The sequence below is a fragment of the Glycine soja genome, chromosome 3 (genome assembly GCF_004193775.1).
Source record: "Glycine soja cultivar W05 chromosome 3, ASM419377v2, whole genome shotgun sequence".
NCBI classification, from domain to species: domain Eukaryota; kingdom Viridiplantae; phylum Streptophyta; class Magnoliopsida; order Fabales; family Fabaceae; genus Glycine; species Glycine soja.
Window position 1 is genome coordinate 7,777,089 of NC_041004.1, and position 17,768 is coordinate 7,794,856.

Below are 17,768 nucleotides of genomic sequence, written 5' to 3' on the forward strand. Positions count from 1 at the left end.
GAAATTAAATTGTTCTATTTTCTTTTCTGTATCAGCAAGAGTAAGCAGATTCTATTAAGATGAAATAAATAAAGTCATCATTCAATATTATAAATTAAAGCGTATCATTGTAACAATAACTAATTCAGACGCTTTGTGTTTTCCACACACAATCCCCATAAAAAGGTGCACCCTTAAACTCAAGAATCCAGAAGCATTCATTCATGTTAAAAATTGATAGATTAACTTTTGTCCACGATGAGTAAATTTACATAAAATCTAGTGCACTCATTTCAACACTTTAATAAACTCAAAAAGCATTTCCAAAAGGAAAATTTCTCTCGTACATAAGCATCTTAAAGGAATTGATCTCAACTTAATAAATTAATATGGCTAAACTCCAGCAAATTTGTGAATGGCTCAACTAATTAAGTGTTTGAAATTCACTGAGGATTGGGAGGACGACCGTTAGCAGCACAAACCCTAGAGCCCCATTCAAGCAATTCTTTGCTTGTGTCATCCTTGTGAACAATTACCTCAATGAAGCACAAGCAATCCTTCTTGACTCCTGTTGCTGTCTGAATTGCCTCAACAAGCTCTTCTTCACATGTAACCTGAAATAAATTAAAACATGCATAAAATAATTATGTTAGATGCAATGAATTTTTCATAAGAATGTTTAAGAAATTGTAGTTGAATGTATATTATGTATGGTTTTAAATTGCGGGGTCCACAATCGTAGTTGCATTGCGAGGGTGCCCACAACCGCATCAGCATGCAATTGACAATTTTTGTGAAGGAGGGGAATTGGAATGTGAAAATATTAGAAGATATACCAATAATTAGAAGGTTAGAACAATTGTAAATTCTTTTTTTATGCTCGGTGCAAACATAAAATAATTTCAGGTTGCAACCACAATTTAAAACCATTATACATACTATGTTAAGAATCTCACCTTAGTGGTCCAGCATTTTCCTTCACCATTGTGGATTGCATCAACCAAGCCAGTGTAGTTCCAGTTTTTAATCACGTTGTATGGCCCATCATGAATTTCAACTTCAATAGTGTATCCACCATTGTTTATCAGGAAGATGATGCTCTTCTGCTCATTTCTCAGCATTGTGGACACATCCTGAGCTGTCACCTACAAACAATTTAAATAAAACACTACAATTAGTTCAAGAATTGTGAACACATCCTAGGCTGTCACATGCAAGAATTTAACAGTAAAAATTAAAATTTTCTTTTTGGTTTATCACAAATATATCCTCTTTCAGAATGCTAAATATGAACATCTCTTCCGATAATTCAATTGGGAGAGATTAATCTCTTCCGCTGGACCCAACCCATTGATTAAAATTTAGAAATTTATTTCAGTATAACCAAATAAAAACAATTTTCTTTTTGATTGAAGTCACAAACCTGAAAGCTTCCATCACCAATGCAAGAAATCACTCTCTTCTCAGGAACAGCCTGAGCATAACCAAGAGTTGCACCAACAGACCAACCAATTGAACCATATTGCATTTGGAACTCATACCTGTCAACAAACCATTTCTTCAAAACTGAAAAAATGACTACTAAAAAACCAAAATGACAAGCACCAAAAACCACACTCCCTATGCTACTTACCCACACCCCTTTGGCAACTTCAGCTTCTGGCAGTTAAACCAAGAGTCCCCTGTCTCAGCAATCACCGCAGTTTCGCTAGACAGCATATCTTGCACATGCTTAAACAGAACATTAACCCTTAAAGGCTCTCTGGGTTCAGCCTTCAATGGCTTTCCATCAGGGACAAAAATCCTGGAGTAGTTCTCATAAGCAGTGTTATTATGCTTGAGCCTCTTTGCTAGTTCCTTGAGGAAATCCATCATGAGGACACACCCGAACGTGGGTCCGTTCGAGATCACAACACGGTCTGGCAGCACAAGGATGGCCTTCTCCTTCTTGAGGAGGAGTGAGTACCCAACCGAGCTGTAGTCATTGAAAATGGGGCCAGCAAACAGGTATGCATCAGCGGATTCGACGATCTCAGCGCAGAATGCGGTGCTAACAGCACCCCAGAATGTGCCAATGAAGTGGGGATGGTGCTCAGGGACTAGTCCCTTGGCTGATGGCATCACAGCAAATGGATAACCACATGAATCAGCAAGTTCAACAAATGCATCACATGCCTTAGCCACCCTTAATTTTGGACCACCAACCATTACAGGCTTCACTGCCTTGTTTAGGAACTCTGCTGCTGCTTCCACTGCTGCCTCCAACCCCATCTTGTTACTCAATCTGTAAAACACCAATAAATTAGAATCAATGATTCAAAAACAAACGAATCATTAGCATTTCCCATGATTGGCTTGTTCACAAGTCATCTCAGACTACTATGTGTCTATGGTCTCGATCAATCTTTATGTATAAGTATAATACATATCCAAAATCTTCAATTCATAAGAAATAATTAATAATACTTGATTATGTGTCACGTAGAGATCACATAAAAATTAAATAAAAAAGTATATACAAAATCTTACTTTGGAGACAGAGAAAATGGAACTGGCTCACGACTGAATGTGGGGTGAGGAATGCCAGGCAAGTTACAACTTATGCTTATGTACACAGGCTTGCTTTCTTTCAGACAGGTTGAGATCGCAGTATCAATCATTTCATGTGCATCTTCTATGTTATTCACCACAGCCTATCAAACCATATGCACACAAATTAATAAGAAACTAGCATTGTCTTTAATTCAGTGTTCATGAAAACAAACAAACAGAATAGTAAACCAAAACATACAAATATAAACTTGCAAACCATTCTTCGTATTGTGAGCGCATTTCACGTACAATAGTAAACCAAAACATACAATTATTTTATTGAGAGAATACTATTCGATTTGATCAGGAAAAAGATTCACATAAACCCCTACATAGTAAAACGAACCCTCCAACACTTGGCCTTGTTAGATAAAGTATATTATTTTATTACTTAATATATATTCCTTCTCTCTCTAATTATAAGATGATTTTAATTAATTTATGTTTTTTAACAAAAATAATTAATTTAGTTCACTGCATTAAATATGTTAATTATTTATACTATAGTTTTAAAATTATTATTTTCTTATCACTTTATTCAATTAATTATTTTCATTAATGTTTGAAGAGAGAATAAACAAATAGGATAGGTGGAAAAAAATAATTAATACATTTAAAAATTAAAAAATATTTTTATAAAAACGAACAAATACATTTTTAAAAATACCTTATAATTAAATACAAATGAAAAGTATATTTAATAAAAGAAAAAAAGATTTTGTTAAGGTGTATTAACAATGTATGATACTTTACAACGGTACATGTATCACTTTTCACAGGATCAAGGTTTTAAAAAAATAATCTGCCATCCTAATTTGGGTTGAGGACCGCAATATCTAGATTTTTAACTGTTCACAGCCGTAATTGGGATTATGTTGACTGTATTTGTTTGCAATTTGTCTCAATATCAATAAATAAGACAAAACCACACAATATGACTGTAATTGATATTTAAAACCTAGATAAAATATCATGAGTGACAAAATTAAAATAACTAGTTAAGTTCAAGTTGATTGGTTGAGGTACAATGCATGAAATTTATTTTTTTAAAAAAAATTGGAAATGTAATAGAACAATTAAAAAAGAAGATAGATTTGAGAAATTGACCTGATAGCAAGTAACTGTTTGGAAGCACCTGAGCTCTTGGCTGAAATCTGGCAACCCAATGGTGTGATGCAAGATCCTGTTAGTACCAAAGTCGTTCGTGTTGGGCCCACCAACGATACAAATCAGCGGAAGGTTCTCACTGTACGCGCCCGCAATCGCGTTTATCACACTCAACCCTCCCACAGTAAACGTGACAACACACGCGCCCACGCCCCTGCACCGCGCGTAGCCGTCCGCAGCGTATCCAGCATTAAGTTCGTTGCAGCATCCAACGTTTTTCAATTGCGGCTCCGCGATGAGGTGGTCGAGGAGGGTGAGGTTAAAGTCACCTGGCACGGAGAAAACGTCCTTCACACCCACCTGCACCAAGAATTATAAGATTAGTGTAATAATCAAAGAAAAAATTGGAGATTTGAATTTCTTTTATTGAAAAAAATTAACGATTAACATTAATCAATAAAAGAGATGAGTTTTTGTTAACAAGAGAAAATCGAATAATATGTGATATTTTTCTTTTTTTTCTTTAATCAATCAATTCACTTTATATGTCTTATAAAATGATGAATTATAAGATTGATTTGATAATAAAAGGAAGAAGTCAAAAATTTTAATTTGAAACTAACAACTAATATTTGTTGATAAAAAAATCTCACCTGGACTAGTCTTCGAGCCAGGTGACGCCCTAGCGTGGCATCCGAGGAGGTGATTGCGGTGGCAGGGACGGAGTTCTTGATCACCGAGACGGTGCCATTTGGGGGACACCCGACGTCACTGTTTCCGGACTTGCAGTCGCCGAGGATGTTAGTGTTCATGAGGAAATAGTAGAAAACGAGATAACAGTGAAAAATGTGAATGAGTTTGATGATGATGATGTTTTGTTTTGAGAGAGTTTGGTTTTGTTGGTGTGAGGGAGAGTGAGAATTTATAGGTTTTATTTGTGTGGAGTGGAATAGTGGCACGAACAAGCTAGACAAGGGGGAGAGAAGATGGTGGATGGCATTACAAGGGGCGGTTTACGGGTTTTGCATGTTAGAGCCATTTGGAATGGGCAATGGTCTCGATCGGGGATGTTGTGTTATTCTCCTATGTTCCCTTTACAGCATGTGAGAGGTGACAAAATAAGATTCAATTCAAACACATAATTATGGGGGCTTTTTGGGTTGTTAAGATTCGGTGGGATTTTCATTTTTATTTTGATTTTCCGGTGTGTGTTTACTGTTCAGTGTAAAGTTTTTATTTAATTAATAAAAAAAGTATATATATATATATATATATATATATATATATATATATATATATATTATTTTTAAGGTATTATAAAAGTGAATAATTTTATTGTACATGAATAGTTTTTGGTATGATATAATATTTGTGTATTTTAATTATTATTGTTGTTTATTTTAAGGGAGGGTCAATGACTAAGTGTTGAGAAAAGCAAGAAATAGAATTATGAAACTTATCTCTTATCGTAAATGAGTTGTTTTTTAAAATTTTATTCCGATGTTAAATTAAATTAAACAGGATAAATATATAATCAGAGAATTTTCGTAGAATGAGAAATTAAAGTTATTTTTTCATTATTTAAAAAACAAACAAAATGTTAAGGGAATACAAGTAAATAATGAGTTTGTTTTATTTTCAATTTAGAAGAGAGAAATTATATAAATCTATCTATTTAAAGTGAGTTGATTTTTTTAAAAGGAAAGTCAGTTTATGTTTAAAGTAACCATTATTGTACGTGTTGAGTGCTTAATATTTTTATTTAAACATTTTTTTCTCTTAAAAAAATTTACTCAATTTTAATTTTAATTTAATATTAATTTCTTGTTTCAAATTTAAATTTTGAATTGTAATACAGTATATGAATTAAATGTATATATTTCCATTTTGAGAGTCCCTAAGCTTTAGTATTATTATTCATAAAATATTATGATTATAATATTCATTAATATTATATTTTAATTTTAATTTGATAAAGTTTTAATATTAACAAAAAATTTGATGCGTATATTAGAATAATTTATTTTTATATGTTATTCTTATTTGAATAATTTAATATCTTTGATTGATTTATATCTAATAAAATAGAATTAAAAAATTACTAATAATGTAAGAAAAACAATATTACAATAATTTTTAGAATACTATATATATCTCTAATAGAATGATATAATATAATATATTTGATGATATTCATCTTATTCGATAATTAAACAATCCAAGCTAGCCTACTATATATAAACAACAAAAATCAAGCTTATAAGATAATTAAATAGTGTCATTTATTTTGATTATATTTTTTCATTGATTTGAATACCCAACATTATTATATTTTTTTTTTTTTTTTTTGTGAGGACTGTGACTAGCAATTGGAAAGGAACTGTGTGTTGAGTAAATCATGGCTTTTCCCCAAAAAAACGGCAAAACCAAAGCTGAACCTAAACTTTGCCTGAAATCTGAATGTGATTCCCATTTGTTTTTATCGTTATACATTTTATTTTATTTTATTTAAAGTTAAACTGTTGTTTTACTTATAACTCTTTTTTTACATATAAATTGAGATAACTTGAGTGTCGGGGGCTTCTCAGGTTAGACATACTTTAAGGCTAAAAAACACATAATGTCAAGAAAACAAAATATTCACATCGACTTAATATTGTTTAATTAATGTGGCAGTCTTTTTTTTCCTTTTTAAGCACATTCTTTCACTTTTAGACAAGAGACTACTATTTGAAATGCTGCCTAGTGCCTACACTAAAATAGATGTACTTCCTAATGATACTTTTTCGTATACAACTACTGACAAATTTGACATTGTGTTTAAGAGTATGTTTGAATAAATATTTTCATATGCATTAGGAGAAAAAAATAAGAAAAATAGAATAAAATGAGTATTTTTATAAATTAAAATTAACTTATGCATAAGTTAAAGAAATTAATTGAGTAAGTTTTCATAAATTAGCTTAAGAATGAACTAATTTTGACTTATGGAAGAATAAAATTTCCTTTTCTATACAAGTGCTTGTGAAGAAACTTAAGTACATATAAGGGTGGGAATAGGTCAGGGTAGGTAAAACTTTAAAAGGCCTAAGTCTAGCCTACGTTGAATCTTGGAGTCTTGAACTTGTCCTATAGTCTATTAAAGACTTTTATTTTTGCTCGATTTGACCTTTTTAAAAGTCTGATATGATAGCCTTTTTAAAAGTCTTCAAAATAATGAATATTTAATATTTTATGGAGTAGAAATGTAATAGGAAAGTTAGAGAAAAAGAAAAGTCAATCAAAATAATGAGAAATATAAAAGGACACTGTAATTAAAGTCCTTGATTATAGGAACAGTAGTTATGGAGCAGTGATGTGTAATCAAAGTCTGATAGTTTCAAACAAAAAATGAATTGTATCCAAAAATTAATATTATATATTGGTACCCAAAAAATAATATAAGTATATATATATATATATATATATATATATATATATATATAGGTCGGCCTATCAGGCTTATAAGATTTTTTAATAAGCCTAAGTCTGATCTATTTAATTTAATAGGCTTTTAAAAAAATATGAACCTAACTTTTTAATTAAATAGACCAGTTCAGGTCAGACTTTATGTAGGTCAGATCGTAGGCCCCTGTAAGTCGACTTGGTCTATTCCCACCCCTAAGTAAATAGATCATAAATGTATTTCTTTTCTTTTAAGTTATAAAAAATGTTTGGTACAATGTGCAAAAGATATATGATAATATTTGATTACTTAAAGAAATAGTTCTTGAAAATATTTAATATTAATTGCCGGTCATCATTTTAGGCTACCATCATTTTATTTTATTACATTGTCATCATTATTTTTTAAATATAATAATATGATGTTAAGGTAAAACTTTTTTCAATAAAAATATATTTAGTGAAGGTCAATTATTTAGTCATTTAAATAATACAAGCTTTATGCAAAATAATTTGACAATTAACTTCTTTTTTTTCAAATAACAATATATAATTTTTATTCAAAGTCCACTGAAAATTCACTTCTACATGGGATATTAATTACACCAAACATTTTACCTTTTGAAGTATTCTTTCATTTTCGCAATACTTTGACACACTTCAAACGTTCTTTCCATTCATAGCACATGCAGTGTGTGTCAACGTCAATCTTAGAGTCATATTCAAATTTAGATCCTAGTATATACCATCGCCGTATAACTCTATTTAATTATTTTATTGTTGAAATTAAGACGTATACAAAGATATTATAAAAGCAACCTAAGGATTGGCACAGTGCGTAAATTGTAAAGTTTCACGTATCTGCATGTAAAAAATGATTTATTAGATAAGTATTTAATTTTTTTATGTAAAATTTTCTTTAATCAACAGATAACTATATATACACTATGAATGTGGAATTAGTCTTTATTCCAAATGATTGAATAACTTTCACTCAAAAACAAAAATAATTATTATTAAAGGACTTGAGCAACAACTGTAACTAGAATAATTTAAACAAAATTCATTTATAATTGTATAAGGAAAATATTTTCAAAGTAAGAACAAAGATTTTATTGTTAATAATTAATATCGTATGATACACACAAACTTATAAAATAAATATTTTATTAACTTTTATGAATATTAAATTTCATTATCACTGAAAAAATCCCAACCTTTCATTAAATTTCATTTATATAATAATTTTTATTATAAAATGGAAGATTTACAGAATCAATTATTATAGGATCATCAAATTTAACAGATGATTTTTTTTCTCACTGCAGGAAATCCACCCCCACCTAAAATGTTATTAAAGTACAGTAAGTTGCCCGTACATTATTGTCGTGTGATTTTCAGAAGTAGATTTTATTTTATTTTATTTTATTTTAAAAAAAAAACAGAAAATATGGGAATTCCTTGCCTGAAATATGTGGTTCTGATGTTCCAAGACAAGATGCTGATCAGCTGCATGGAAATCAAATACGGGTACCTACAGTTGAAAAGAGTAACCGTAGAGTAGTATTTTATTTAAATGAAAAAATATCAATGGTTGATATTTATGGAGTTAAAGATAGAACTGCTAAAAATCTTGATACAAGGGAATCACATTACGTCCTAAGTCGACCACTTAGGCTATGTTTTTTATTTCTTTTCTAAACGATATGTATTTTTTTATTAGATATAATTATGTTCGAGTCAAATAAAATTATTATGAATAATAAAGTTTTGTTTAAAAATATTTAACATAGATATATATGAATTTAAAATTTTTTATTAAATTAAAATAATCTGATGGGAGTTGATCTAGGTGTTTAATAATTTTTAAAATATATTTAATATAAAAGAGAGAAATAATGTAGGTAAAAATAATTAAAAAAAGAGTTAAAAGAGGTAAAATAAATGACATGTTAAATTAAAAAAAATAAAGAATAAATGAAAAAAAGAGATAAAAAATAAATAAAAAATAATATAAGTGAATTCCATTATTTTAAAACTTATTTCTCCTTTAGTCTCCACCAAACACTCAAGTATTATTTTCATTCTTCTATTTTTGTTTCCATCAATCAAACCCAACTCAGTCTTAAGAGGCTATTAAAAAGTGCACATTCCATAATCCCTAGTACCTATGCAAGTAGCATTACCAATACCACCCTAGCTTATCAATTCATAAACCGTATTCAAGTATTCATTACTAACCGTACGTAGATTGGTTTTTCAACACTATTATCCATGCATCAATTTCACGCTGGAGCATGTTACAATTAATTAGTTCTGAAACAAATATTGTTAAACAATTTATAGTTGTTTTAGATGTAGCATATATAGCAATTGCCAAGGAGTGCACTGGCTAGCTTGCTGCCTAAATTAACCTTCAGTTTTAATTTTTAATCCCAAAATAATTTTTATTACTAGTAGTGTAGACATAAGAATTGATATGTTAAATAAGGATATTTTAATTTAATTGTAATAATATTTTACTTTTATTAGTATTTCTTAATCTATGTACATTAAAAAAAAACATTAAACATTTAAACATATAAAAAAAGAGGTAGAATGTTAATTGTTTGACAAATATATCAAATGCTTAGTTAATAAAAACTGAGGAATGTCGATTTTCATAAGGACTTTGTTTTGTACGTGTGTTGTATAATTTTCAATTTATAAAAAGAAAAGATAAGATGAAATATATAAAAGATAAATTTAAAAGAACACGATATAAAATAATAACTATTAATAGAAAACAAAAGAAATAGTAGAAAATTCAATGAGATAAGAATATTAGGACTTAACATGTCTTATTTATTTAAGATGTATTATTTTTTATTTTTCTTTATCAATCAGGTGAATTTATTATATCCACATCTATTAAATTACTTGTTTTTGATATCTCATGAAGACAAGTCTATTTTACCTATCTATCTCCCAAATGTTTTTGCAAAGATTCAATAGATAAAATGTATGAAATTTTAATTTTAGATGCTTGCTTTGATACATGGACATAATGCAATCACTCTATGTTTAGCAATGATTTTATTAAGATATCTATTCCTTTTAGTTTTATTAGAAATTACTCTTTATCAAATGACTAATCCTTAAAACTGATGCATATATGCAAAACCTTCCTTGTAGTCCTTAGGATCATTTTTTATCGAGCACCTAACCTCCGAAATAATGTAAGAATGAATGATGCATGAAATTAAAAGTAAGAAATGATAATAGGAAAGCAAACACATGTTGTATCAATAAATATGAAGTATACAATACATCTTTTGACTTTTTAGGCCTGTTAGACTCTAACTAAGGATTTAGCCTCTCAGCCATAAGGAGCCTTACACTAGAAAAAAAACATAAGAACTGATGGAAAGGAAGGGATGGAAAAAGGGAAATAGAAAATGATGGGAGAGAAGAAAGAATTCCATAAAGAAGAATTATCAAACTTTAGGTGTGTATTAGAATACTCTGGGACTCGGTGTGTCTTTTTTCCTTGACTTGATTCTCTTTTTATAATTGCTAGAGTAGACTTGGACATGCATACTCGCGCTTAGCGAGTTTTGCTCGCTTAGTACGGGTGCTTGTATTCGCGCTTAGTGCGTACTGTTCGCTTAACGAGGGTGCTTGTATTCACACTTAGTGCGCCTCTCCCTCTCTTAGCGTCAGTGTTTGTTTTCGCGCTAACCGCACCATGCGATCTGAGTGCATACTGGACTGGACCTTTTTCATTCTTTTTGCTATTTTCTTTAGCTTTTAGGTTTTTAATCCCTCTTTTTCATATCTACAGTCATGAATAGGAAAAATATCAGTTCTTAACAATTCAACATGAATAGCTGCTAAATAATCACTTTAAGGATATTTTTATTATAAAAAATAGCTCATAATCGTTATCATAATAATAAAAAAGAATATTCTTGTTGACCATTTTCATTGTTTTTAATACTTTTTTATTTTTTAATTATTATTATAATGTAAACCACTTGTTATTTTATTTCAACTTCTCATTATACACTAATAAAAAAATATGACCTTGACTACATATAAAAAAAGTTAATTTCAAAAAAATAGAAAGTACAAACAAAAACGACAATATCTACTTTTATCCTGATTTCTAAAAAAAACTTAGAACTTCATCTCATGATTATAATTTTAATTGAAGAACATTATCAAAACCATTTAGGAAAGAAAACTATGTTTAACTATTATCCGTATCTTTCCCTTAGAAAAGGGGGTATTGTACTATTATTCGTATGTCAATTATAACTGGTTTCCACAAATAATGAGATTCGTGAACCTGTTCCCAAGCTGTGCTTTTGTGCTTAGAATTAATGTGCATCGACTTAATGCTATCATACTCATGTTGGAAAAGTATTTCTGAAAATTCCTTTAGACTATATAGCTTTTTTTTTTTAATATATATGGCAAATGCGAACAAGTTAAGACCCTGGCCGGTTAACGAAATAAAGTGAGATTTTTTTTTTTGTTGGAATGTAGAAAATTGCGTTTTGTTTTTAGCTATGATTTTAAAATGCGACCACAAGTGAATCTTAATAAAAAAAATCCTTTTTTATTTTCTTAACTTAGGGCATTGCTTAGCAAAACTTAAAATAATATATATAAAATGGAAATGTTATGTTTGAGAAACTTAGCAAAACTTAAAATAATATATATAAAATGGAAATGTTATGTTTGAGAAAATTAGTTGAAAAGTTAGTTAAAAATTATTTAGTTGTTAAAAATTGTTAAACTAAATTATTGAATCATAAGTATTTAATAAAAGTATTTGTTGAAGTAGCTGAAAAATATAAATTAAAAATAGATACATTTGTGTGATATTTTTGTATAAACTTCAATTCTATTTTTATTAATAAAAGTATATGTTAGTATTAACATTTAATGACAATTATGTTTACCATAATTTCTAATTAGTTGACCGTTTAAAAAATAAACTTTTCATAATAAAAATTAGTGTTTAGATTTTATTTAAAAGGGCTAAAAAATACATATAGCAAGAAAATGACAAACTCTCTATTCTTCATTTTATTCATTAAAATTCCCAATTGCAAATTAATTTTTTTAAGAAAGTATATTTTAATTCAAACATGAGTACATTACTTTTGACAAGAGTTAGATATTAATCTCTGTAAGTACTAAAATCTATTTAATGAATTAATCTCTTTTTGCCTATATTTTTTCATTTATATGAATCACAAATCAAAATACTTAATCATATTTAAGAAATAAAATTATTTCTATATCAATCATGTCCCAACATGGTATTAACTTGGTAGAATAGCTTAACGGTAAACATTATATCATACAAAATATCTATTACCTAGTAGGCTAATACCTAACGTGTTAACACGCTCACCATTAGGGTAGGTTTAATGATGGAAATTTTGGAGTAATATACATGAGATAGTTAAAATCTTAGTGTGATTATTGTAAAATAAAAAATAAAAAAAGCCCTAATTAGGGTAGGTTTAATGATGGAAATTTTGGAGTAATATACATGAGATAGTTAAAATCTTAGTATGATTATTGTAAAATAAAAAATAAAAAAGCCCTAATACCTTACATGGTTCCGTACGGCTGTACCGCGGTTTGATGCCAACTTGTTAGTCTCTTACACAAACCAAAAATTGGGAGGCAGAATCAAAGAAAATTTGCTACGTTATTAATTATGGACCCATTTCGTGGCTGCAAGAAAAAGTGACGCAATTGGTCAAATAAAGTGTCATATGTTGTTTCAGTGTTGTTGCACTCGCAAGGCGTTGGAAGTTGAAATCCAGGGGCGAATTGAAACAAAACAAAAATGGGGATCAAAACATACATAGCAAAATCAAATGAATAGGGAAATTAAAGGGAGGCTTTTCTTGTGACTTGGGCATAGCTAGCTAATCCAAAAAGCTATAAAAATAAAGAAAAATGATTAAATGAAATCCATTGGTTTTGACAGGTAGATGAAACCGGGAACAAAGTTGGTGGTAATTGAATTAATTAATTATTAATAATGAAACTACGTAAACTTGGCAAGTTTTTTTTTTTTATCAATGGGGACGTTTGTTAGAATTGAAGCTAGGCATGTGAGTGGTGAGTGAGGCGTGCTGCATCATGTTCATGCATGAAGGTGCAACGCATTAATATTGAGTTGTGCAAAACTTAAACTTCATCAAAGAGAGAAGTTTCCAAGAAAAACAAAGAAAAGGCTATGGCATGATTGCTGCCGCTGCTGACGAAACTGTTTGGTGTAAGTGACCGAATTTGACATGTCTCAAGGACAATTCATGTGACAGACGCACACATCACAATATGGAAAAAGAGACATAACATACTCCTATCAAATTTACAGATTAATTTTCAACAAGGACTTCAAGAGCGCAGATGCAAATATTTTTATACTTATTAAAAGACTTAAGTTATTATCACTTGTAGCCATAGTTATTTGTAGTTCATGGCTCTTAAGTTCTAAATGAAAAAATTTTAAAAATATAAAATATTTAGTTGTATACTTATTTAATATTTTTAGGATTTATATAACTTTTTTTAATTTTAAAGTATTCACTATCAGCTCTCAGTGTATTATCTTTAAATTCTTTATATTTACATTCCTTATTTTTTTAACTCTTCTTTTATTTAATTTTCATAACGAAAATGTTAAAATTATTGCAGATTGTCTCTTTATAATTATAAAATTTAATTTGGTTTCTTAATTTTTAAAATTGAATCAATGTTATCATTTTTTTTGTCTGACCATGACAATGTTTATCTGACCACAGAAAATATGAAAATTGGCACATGTCCTTGAGAGTTACACGTCGTTAGCATCAATTAGACAAAAAAAAAAAGAAGATAATATTGACTCGATTTTAAAAATTAATGGATTAAATTAAACAAATTAATAAAAAAAATAAAAAGAATAATTTAATCTAATTGAAATTCATGATAAATAAATTTTAATGTTTAAATTATATTATAATAAAAAAATTATTTAAATATATAAATTCTATTTTAAATTTATAATTATCAATTTTAATTGTGATATGAGATTAGTTTTTAATTATTGATAAAAAATTAAAATTATTAAAATTTAATTTAGAAATACAGATAAAATAGGATAGAATGAAGTAGACAAATGATTATAATCTAGATGAAAAAAAGAGGATGATATTTTAAAATTACTGAGAGAAATTTTATGAGAATAGTGTGTGAAACACATATCCAAAAGTTAGGAGAAAATTAATATTGAAAATATCTAGTTTAGAAAGTGAAACTAGTTGTATATTTCAATTTATAATACATGAATGAAACTTAGAAAAATGCAATAATAAATAAATAAATATTTTTACAAAATAAAAATTCCTATAATTATTGTGATATATAATTTTATCGACAAATTTCAATAATATATCTTAAAATACCACTATTATAGATTAGAAAAGGTTAGATAAACAATCTAATTAAAGCCAAATATTTGAAAACTCGAGTAATTAAGGCCTAATAAAAGAAAAGGCTGGCACTCATGATACAAAATGTTATAGGTAGCTCAAAATCTAGTAACAAGAATGCAAAGTAAGCTATTGAACAAATTAGATCAATGACCAAATATACGGGAAACCATGAAACCTTTTCTTGCAAGATTTCATAATTTTTTTAACAGTTTTACATCCATGCAAAGTCCATTATCTACCTATTATCTGTTATAATAAATAAAAGTTGAGATGTGAGCTCCTAAAATATCACCTAAACTCTAAAGATTGATTAATTATTCCATTGACTCAGGCACCCTAATAAGTGAAAAAAAGGTTTGCATTAAAGAGTTGTGGATGGGGAGTTGCTATTGGCCCTTACAAGAATTACTATTGATCCATTCCAACTTTGAAAATCCAATAAAAGAATTTAAACCCACATCACCTTCTCTATTTGTTTAAGTCAAAACAAATACACAATATAAATGGCGGATGGCGGATGTCATGGTGGATGGTTCAGCCATTTAAAAGAGGACTGAACAGAAAAAAAAAAACGTGGTGTCAAATAGAAAAAATAAATAAAAATGGGACTGTCAAAAATAAAAAGAGGGTGTCAAATAAAAAATGAAAAAAAAAAGTTGTAGACATCAAAAACGATGTCAAACAGCAAAAAAAGATAAACAAAAAAAAAATAAAAGCACATCACACTGAAGTTGTTCCGCGACGTTCGCCTTTGTGAGGGTACGGGGTCGGTGCGGTGTCGCCTTCGCGGGGTCGTCTGTCAATGCTCGTCGCCGTCGCGAGGTCCTATGCCGGTGCTCGTCGCTACTGGGTCGTGCGTGCGGGCCGCGGGGTCGTCATTGCTGGTGCATGGTGGCTGCTGCGTGCGGCGTCGCTGTTGGGTGCAGGGTGTCGCTCCTGGTCGTGTGCTGCGTTTTGTGCTGCGTTTCCCTGCTACGCTTTTGAATATCATAACGGGTAGGGTTGGGTCGGGTCAGCCCAACTCCTACCGCGCAGAAAAAAACAAAAAAACCCGCTATTTTCGCAATACCGCCATGACCGCCATGGCTATGGCGGCCGCCATTGTAAACCCGCCACGCCACCGGTATTCGGTGGCATTTTTTCAAATTTCCACCACGCAAAACCGCCATAGCGCCGCCATTTGATAACACTGTTCTGTATACACAATCGAAATCATGATTCTATTTTAAATTTTGTATACAAAATTACATTTTTGTTGTGTTTTTTTTTAAATTAAAATAAATACACAACAAAAATGTGATTCCTTAGACAAACATTTTTTAAAGAATTTTTTTTTTCAACCACTTGGTAGGAACCAATAACAATGGTGTTGGGCCAATAACGATGTCCTCATGCATGTTACCAATATGAAACTCTAATTCAAATTGCACAACACCTATAAAACCGTGTAAATTTTTTCCTTCTCGAAAAGTTTATATCAATTCAGTATCACAAGAAATGTTTAAAAACAAAATCTTTTAATGGTAGTAGAAAAAAAGGAAACAATATAAAAACTTAAAAAAGGCTTAATTGCCTTTAAGTTTGCCATTTTTATCTCCTAAATTTTAATTGTGCTAATTGATTTTAGTTAATTGATCCCTTCGTCACTTTAATGTCCAATTTCTAACTTAATTTTTGTTGTTCATGTGGCTTGTTGGTACTGACAGGGTCATCTAATGTTAAAGTGGTTGATATGTGAGGTGCTGATGTATGTAGTTGTCTGAATTCTGATGCTAACATAATTGGTAAATATGGCACTAATGTCACAAGACAATGCATTGTTTAAAAATCATAAAAAGTACTCATGATAAAATTTGAATCCAAGACCTTTAAGACTTGGACCAACATGAGAATCAGTGTTTGTTTAGATGTCGAAAATCTTAAACATCAATTTGAGTCAATATGTCAAGACAGATACTTACTTTGTTGGAGTGTTTTAAAAGTTGACACCTGCAAACTAAACACACACTCATTCACTTTAAATTATTTGGTATGTGTATAAAAAATATATTACTTATTCTATATGTAAGAAACAAATACTTAATTCATCAAGATCAACAAAAATAATTAAATAAAATAGTTTTAGTTGATAATATAGTTTTTTTTCAATAATACTCATAGAATTAAATTGGTCTAAGAAGGAATTATATTTAACAATACTGGCACCATCACCTATATCTAGCATCCACAAAATCATAGTCTCAAGACCAAATTGCATCTCATCGGACCATGCTTTGGTAACAGAGGCCACCATTCACATCACACACCACAACAATCCCCACCATAACCCGATCACCCATTGTAGCCAATATTGAGACCTAAGGGCACACTTTCAAAGACACAATGTTGAGCGATATGCATAGGATACTGCTACCTATCGAACCTAGAAGGGGAAGAGGATGAGAACACGAAAGGTGTATAACTCATTGGGCATCTTAACATCGGTGGAGGATAAGTGAGACAATAGCCGTGACAAGGAGAAAGCACCCTAGATTTTTCATTGGAGATTTGTTCTATTTTTAGATGGAATTAGGTGATTGGTTGCATGGTCAGACACAAGCTAGCAAGGGTTATCTTCCTAAAAGCCAAGAGGAGTGGAGTTTTTCTTAACAAATTGATTGAAAAGGAAAATGTTACAAATTAGACCTAAGGCCAAACTCAAGTCGGTGGACATGTAGCCATGGGCAAAGGGACCCAAGATTAAAGTCTTCTCAGTACTGCAAGAATAACATATAACTCCTACCCCTAGTGCATGGACAACCTTGAATGGCAATCCATCTCATTCTCATAAACTATATAAACCTCAAGCATCAAAGTGTCTTTGCAAATATCTCATTGGAGCTTATGAAGTTCATATTTGTGGAGTTAAGAATCAAGTCAATCTCACTTCAAGAACATGTATTCAACAATTTTGGCCACTAGGCAGCTAGAATATGGACCATAGCCTGCCACACTTCGAACCAAACAAAAAGGGTAGAGCTTCTTTTAGGGGAGGGAGGAGAAGAAAAACGGGGTTCAGAAATGGGGGAGTACTTTAATATTTAAACCTTTATTTATTTTATGTATTCATAAATCATAATTTACATGATTTAATAGTTTTATATATCATTTGGATATTGG

At 30.0% G+C, this 17,768-nt stretch overlaps 1 protein-coding gene across 1 annotated transcript; it reads right to left on the bottom strand.

The window, feature by feature from the left end:
- Positions 1-200: 200 nt before the first annotated feature.
- LOC114406109 (pyruvate decarboxylase 2-like) lies at positions 201-4,739 on the bottom strand. The gene is made up of 7 exons (XM_028368687.1): positions 4,332-4,739; positions 3,679-4,038; positions 2,509-2,672; positions 1,613-2,263; positions 1,403-1,520; positions 936-1,124; positions 201-593 (listed from the first exon to the last, which is right to left on the bottom strand). Exons 1-7 carry the CDS (start codon positions 4,488-4,490, stop codon positions 423-425), a joined length of 1,812 nt encoding a protein of 603 aa, XP_028224488.1. The 5' UTR covers positions 4,491-4,739; the 3' UTR covers positions 201-422.
- Positions 4,740-17,768: the final 13,029 nt, after the last annotated feature.

Excerpts from the sequence above, each read along its gene's own strand:
- LOC114406109 (XM_028368687.1), bottom strand. The coding sequence starts at position 4,490 with ATGAACACTAACATCCTCGGCGACTGCAAGTCCGGAAACAGTGACGTC. Across the intron at positions 4,039-4,331 it reads TGGCTCGAAGACTAGTCCAG|GTGGGTGTGAAGGACGTTTT; the intron begins GTGAGATTTTTT and ends TTCTTGGTGCAG. Across the intron at positions 1,521-1,612 it reads AAGTTGCCAAAGGGGTGTGG|GTATGAGTTCCAAATGCAAT; the intron begins GTAAGTAGCATA and ends GTTTGTTGACAG.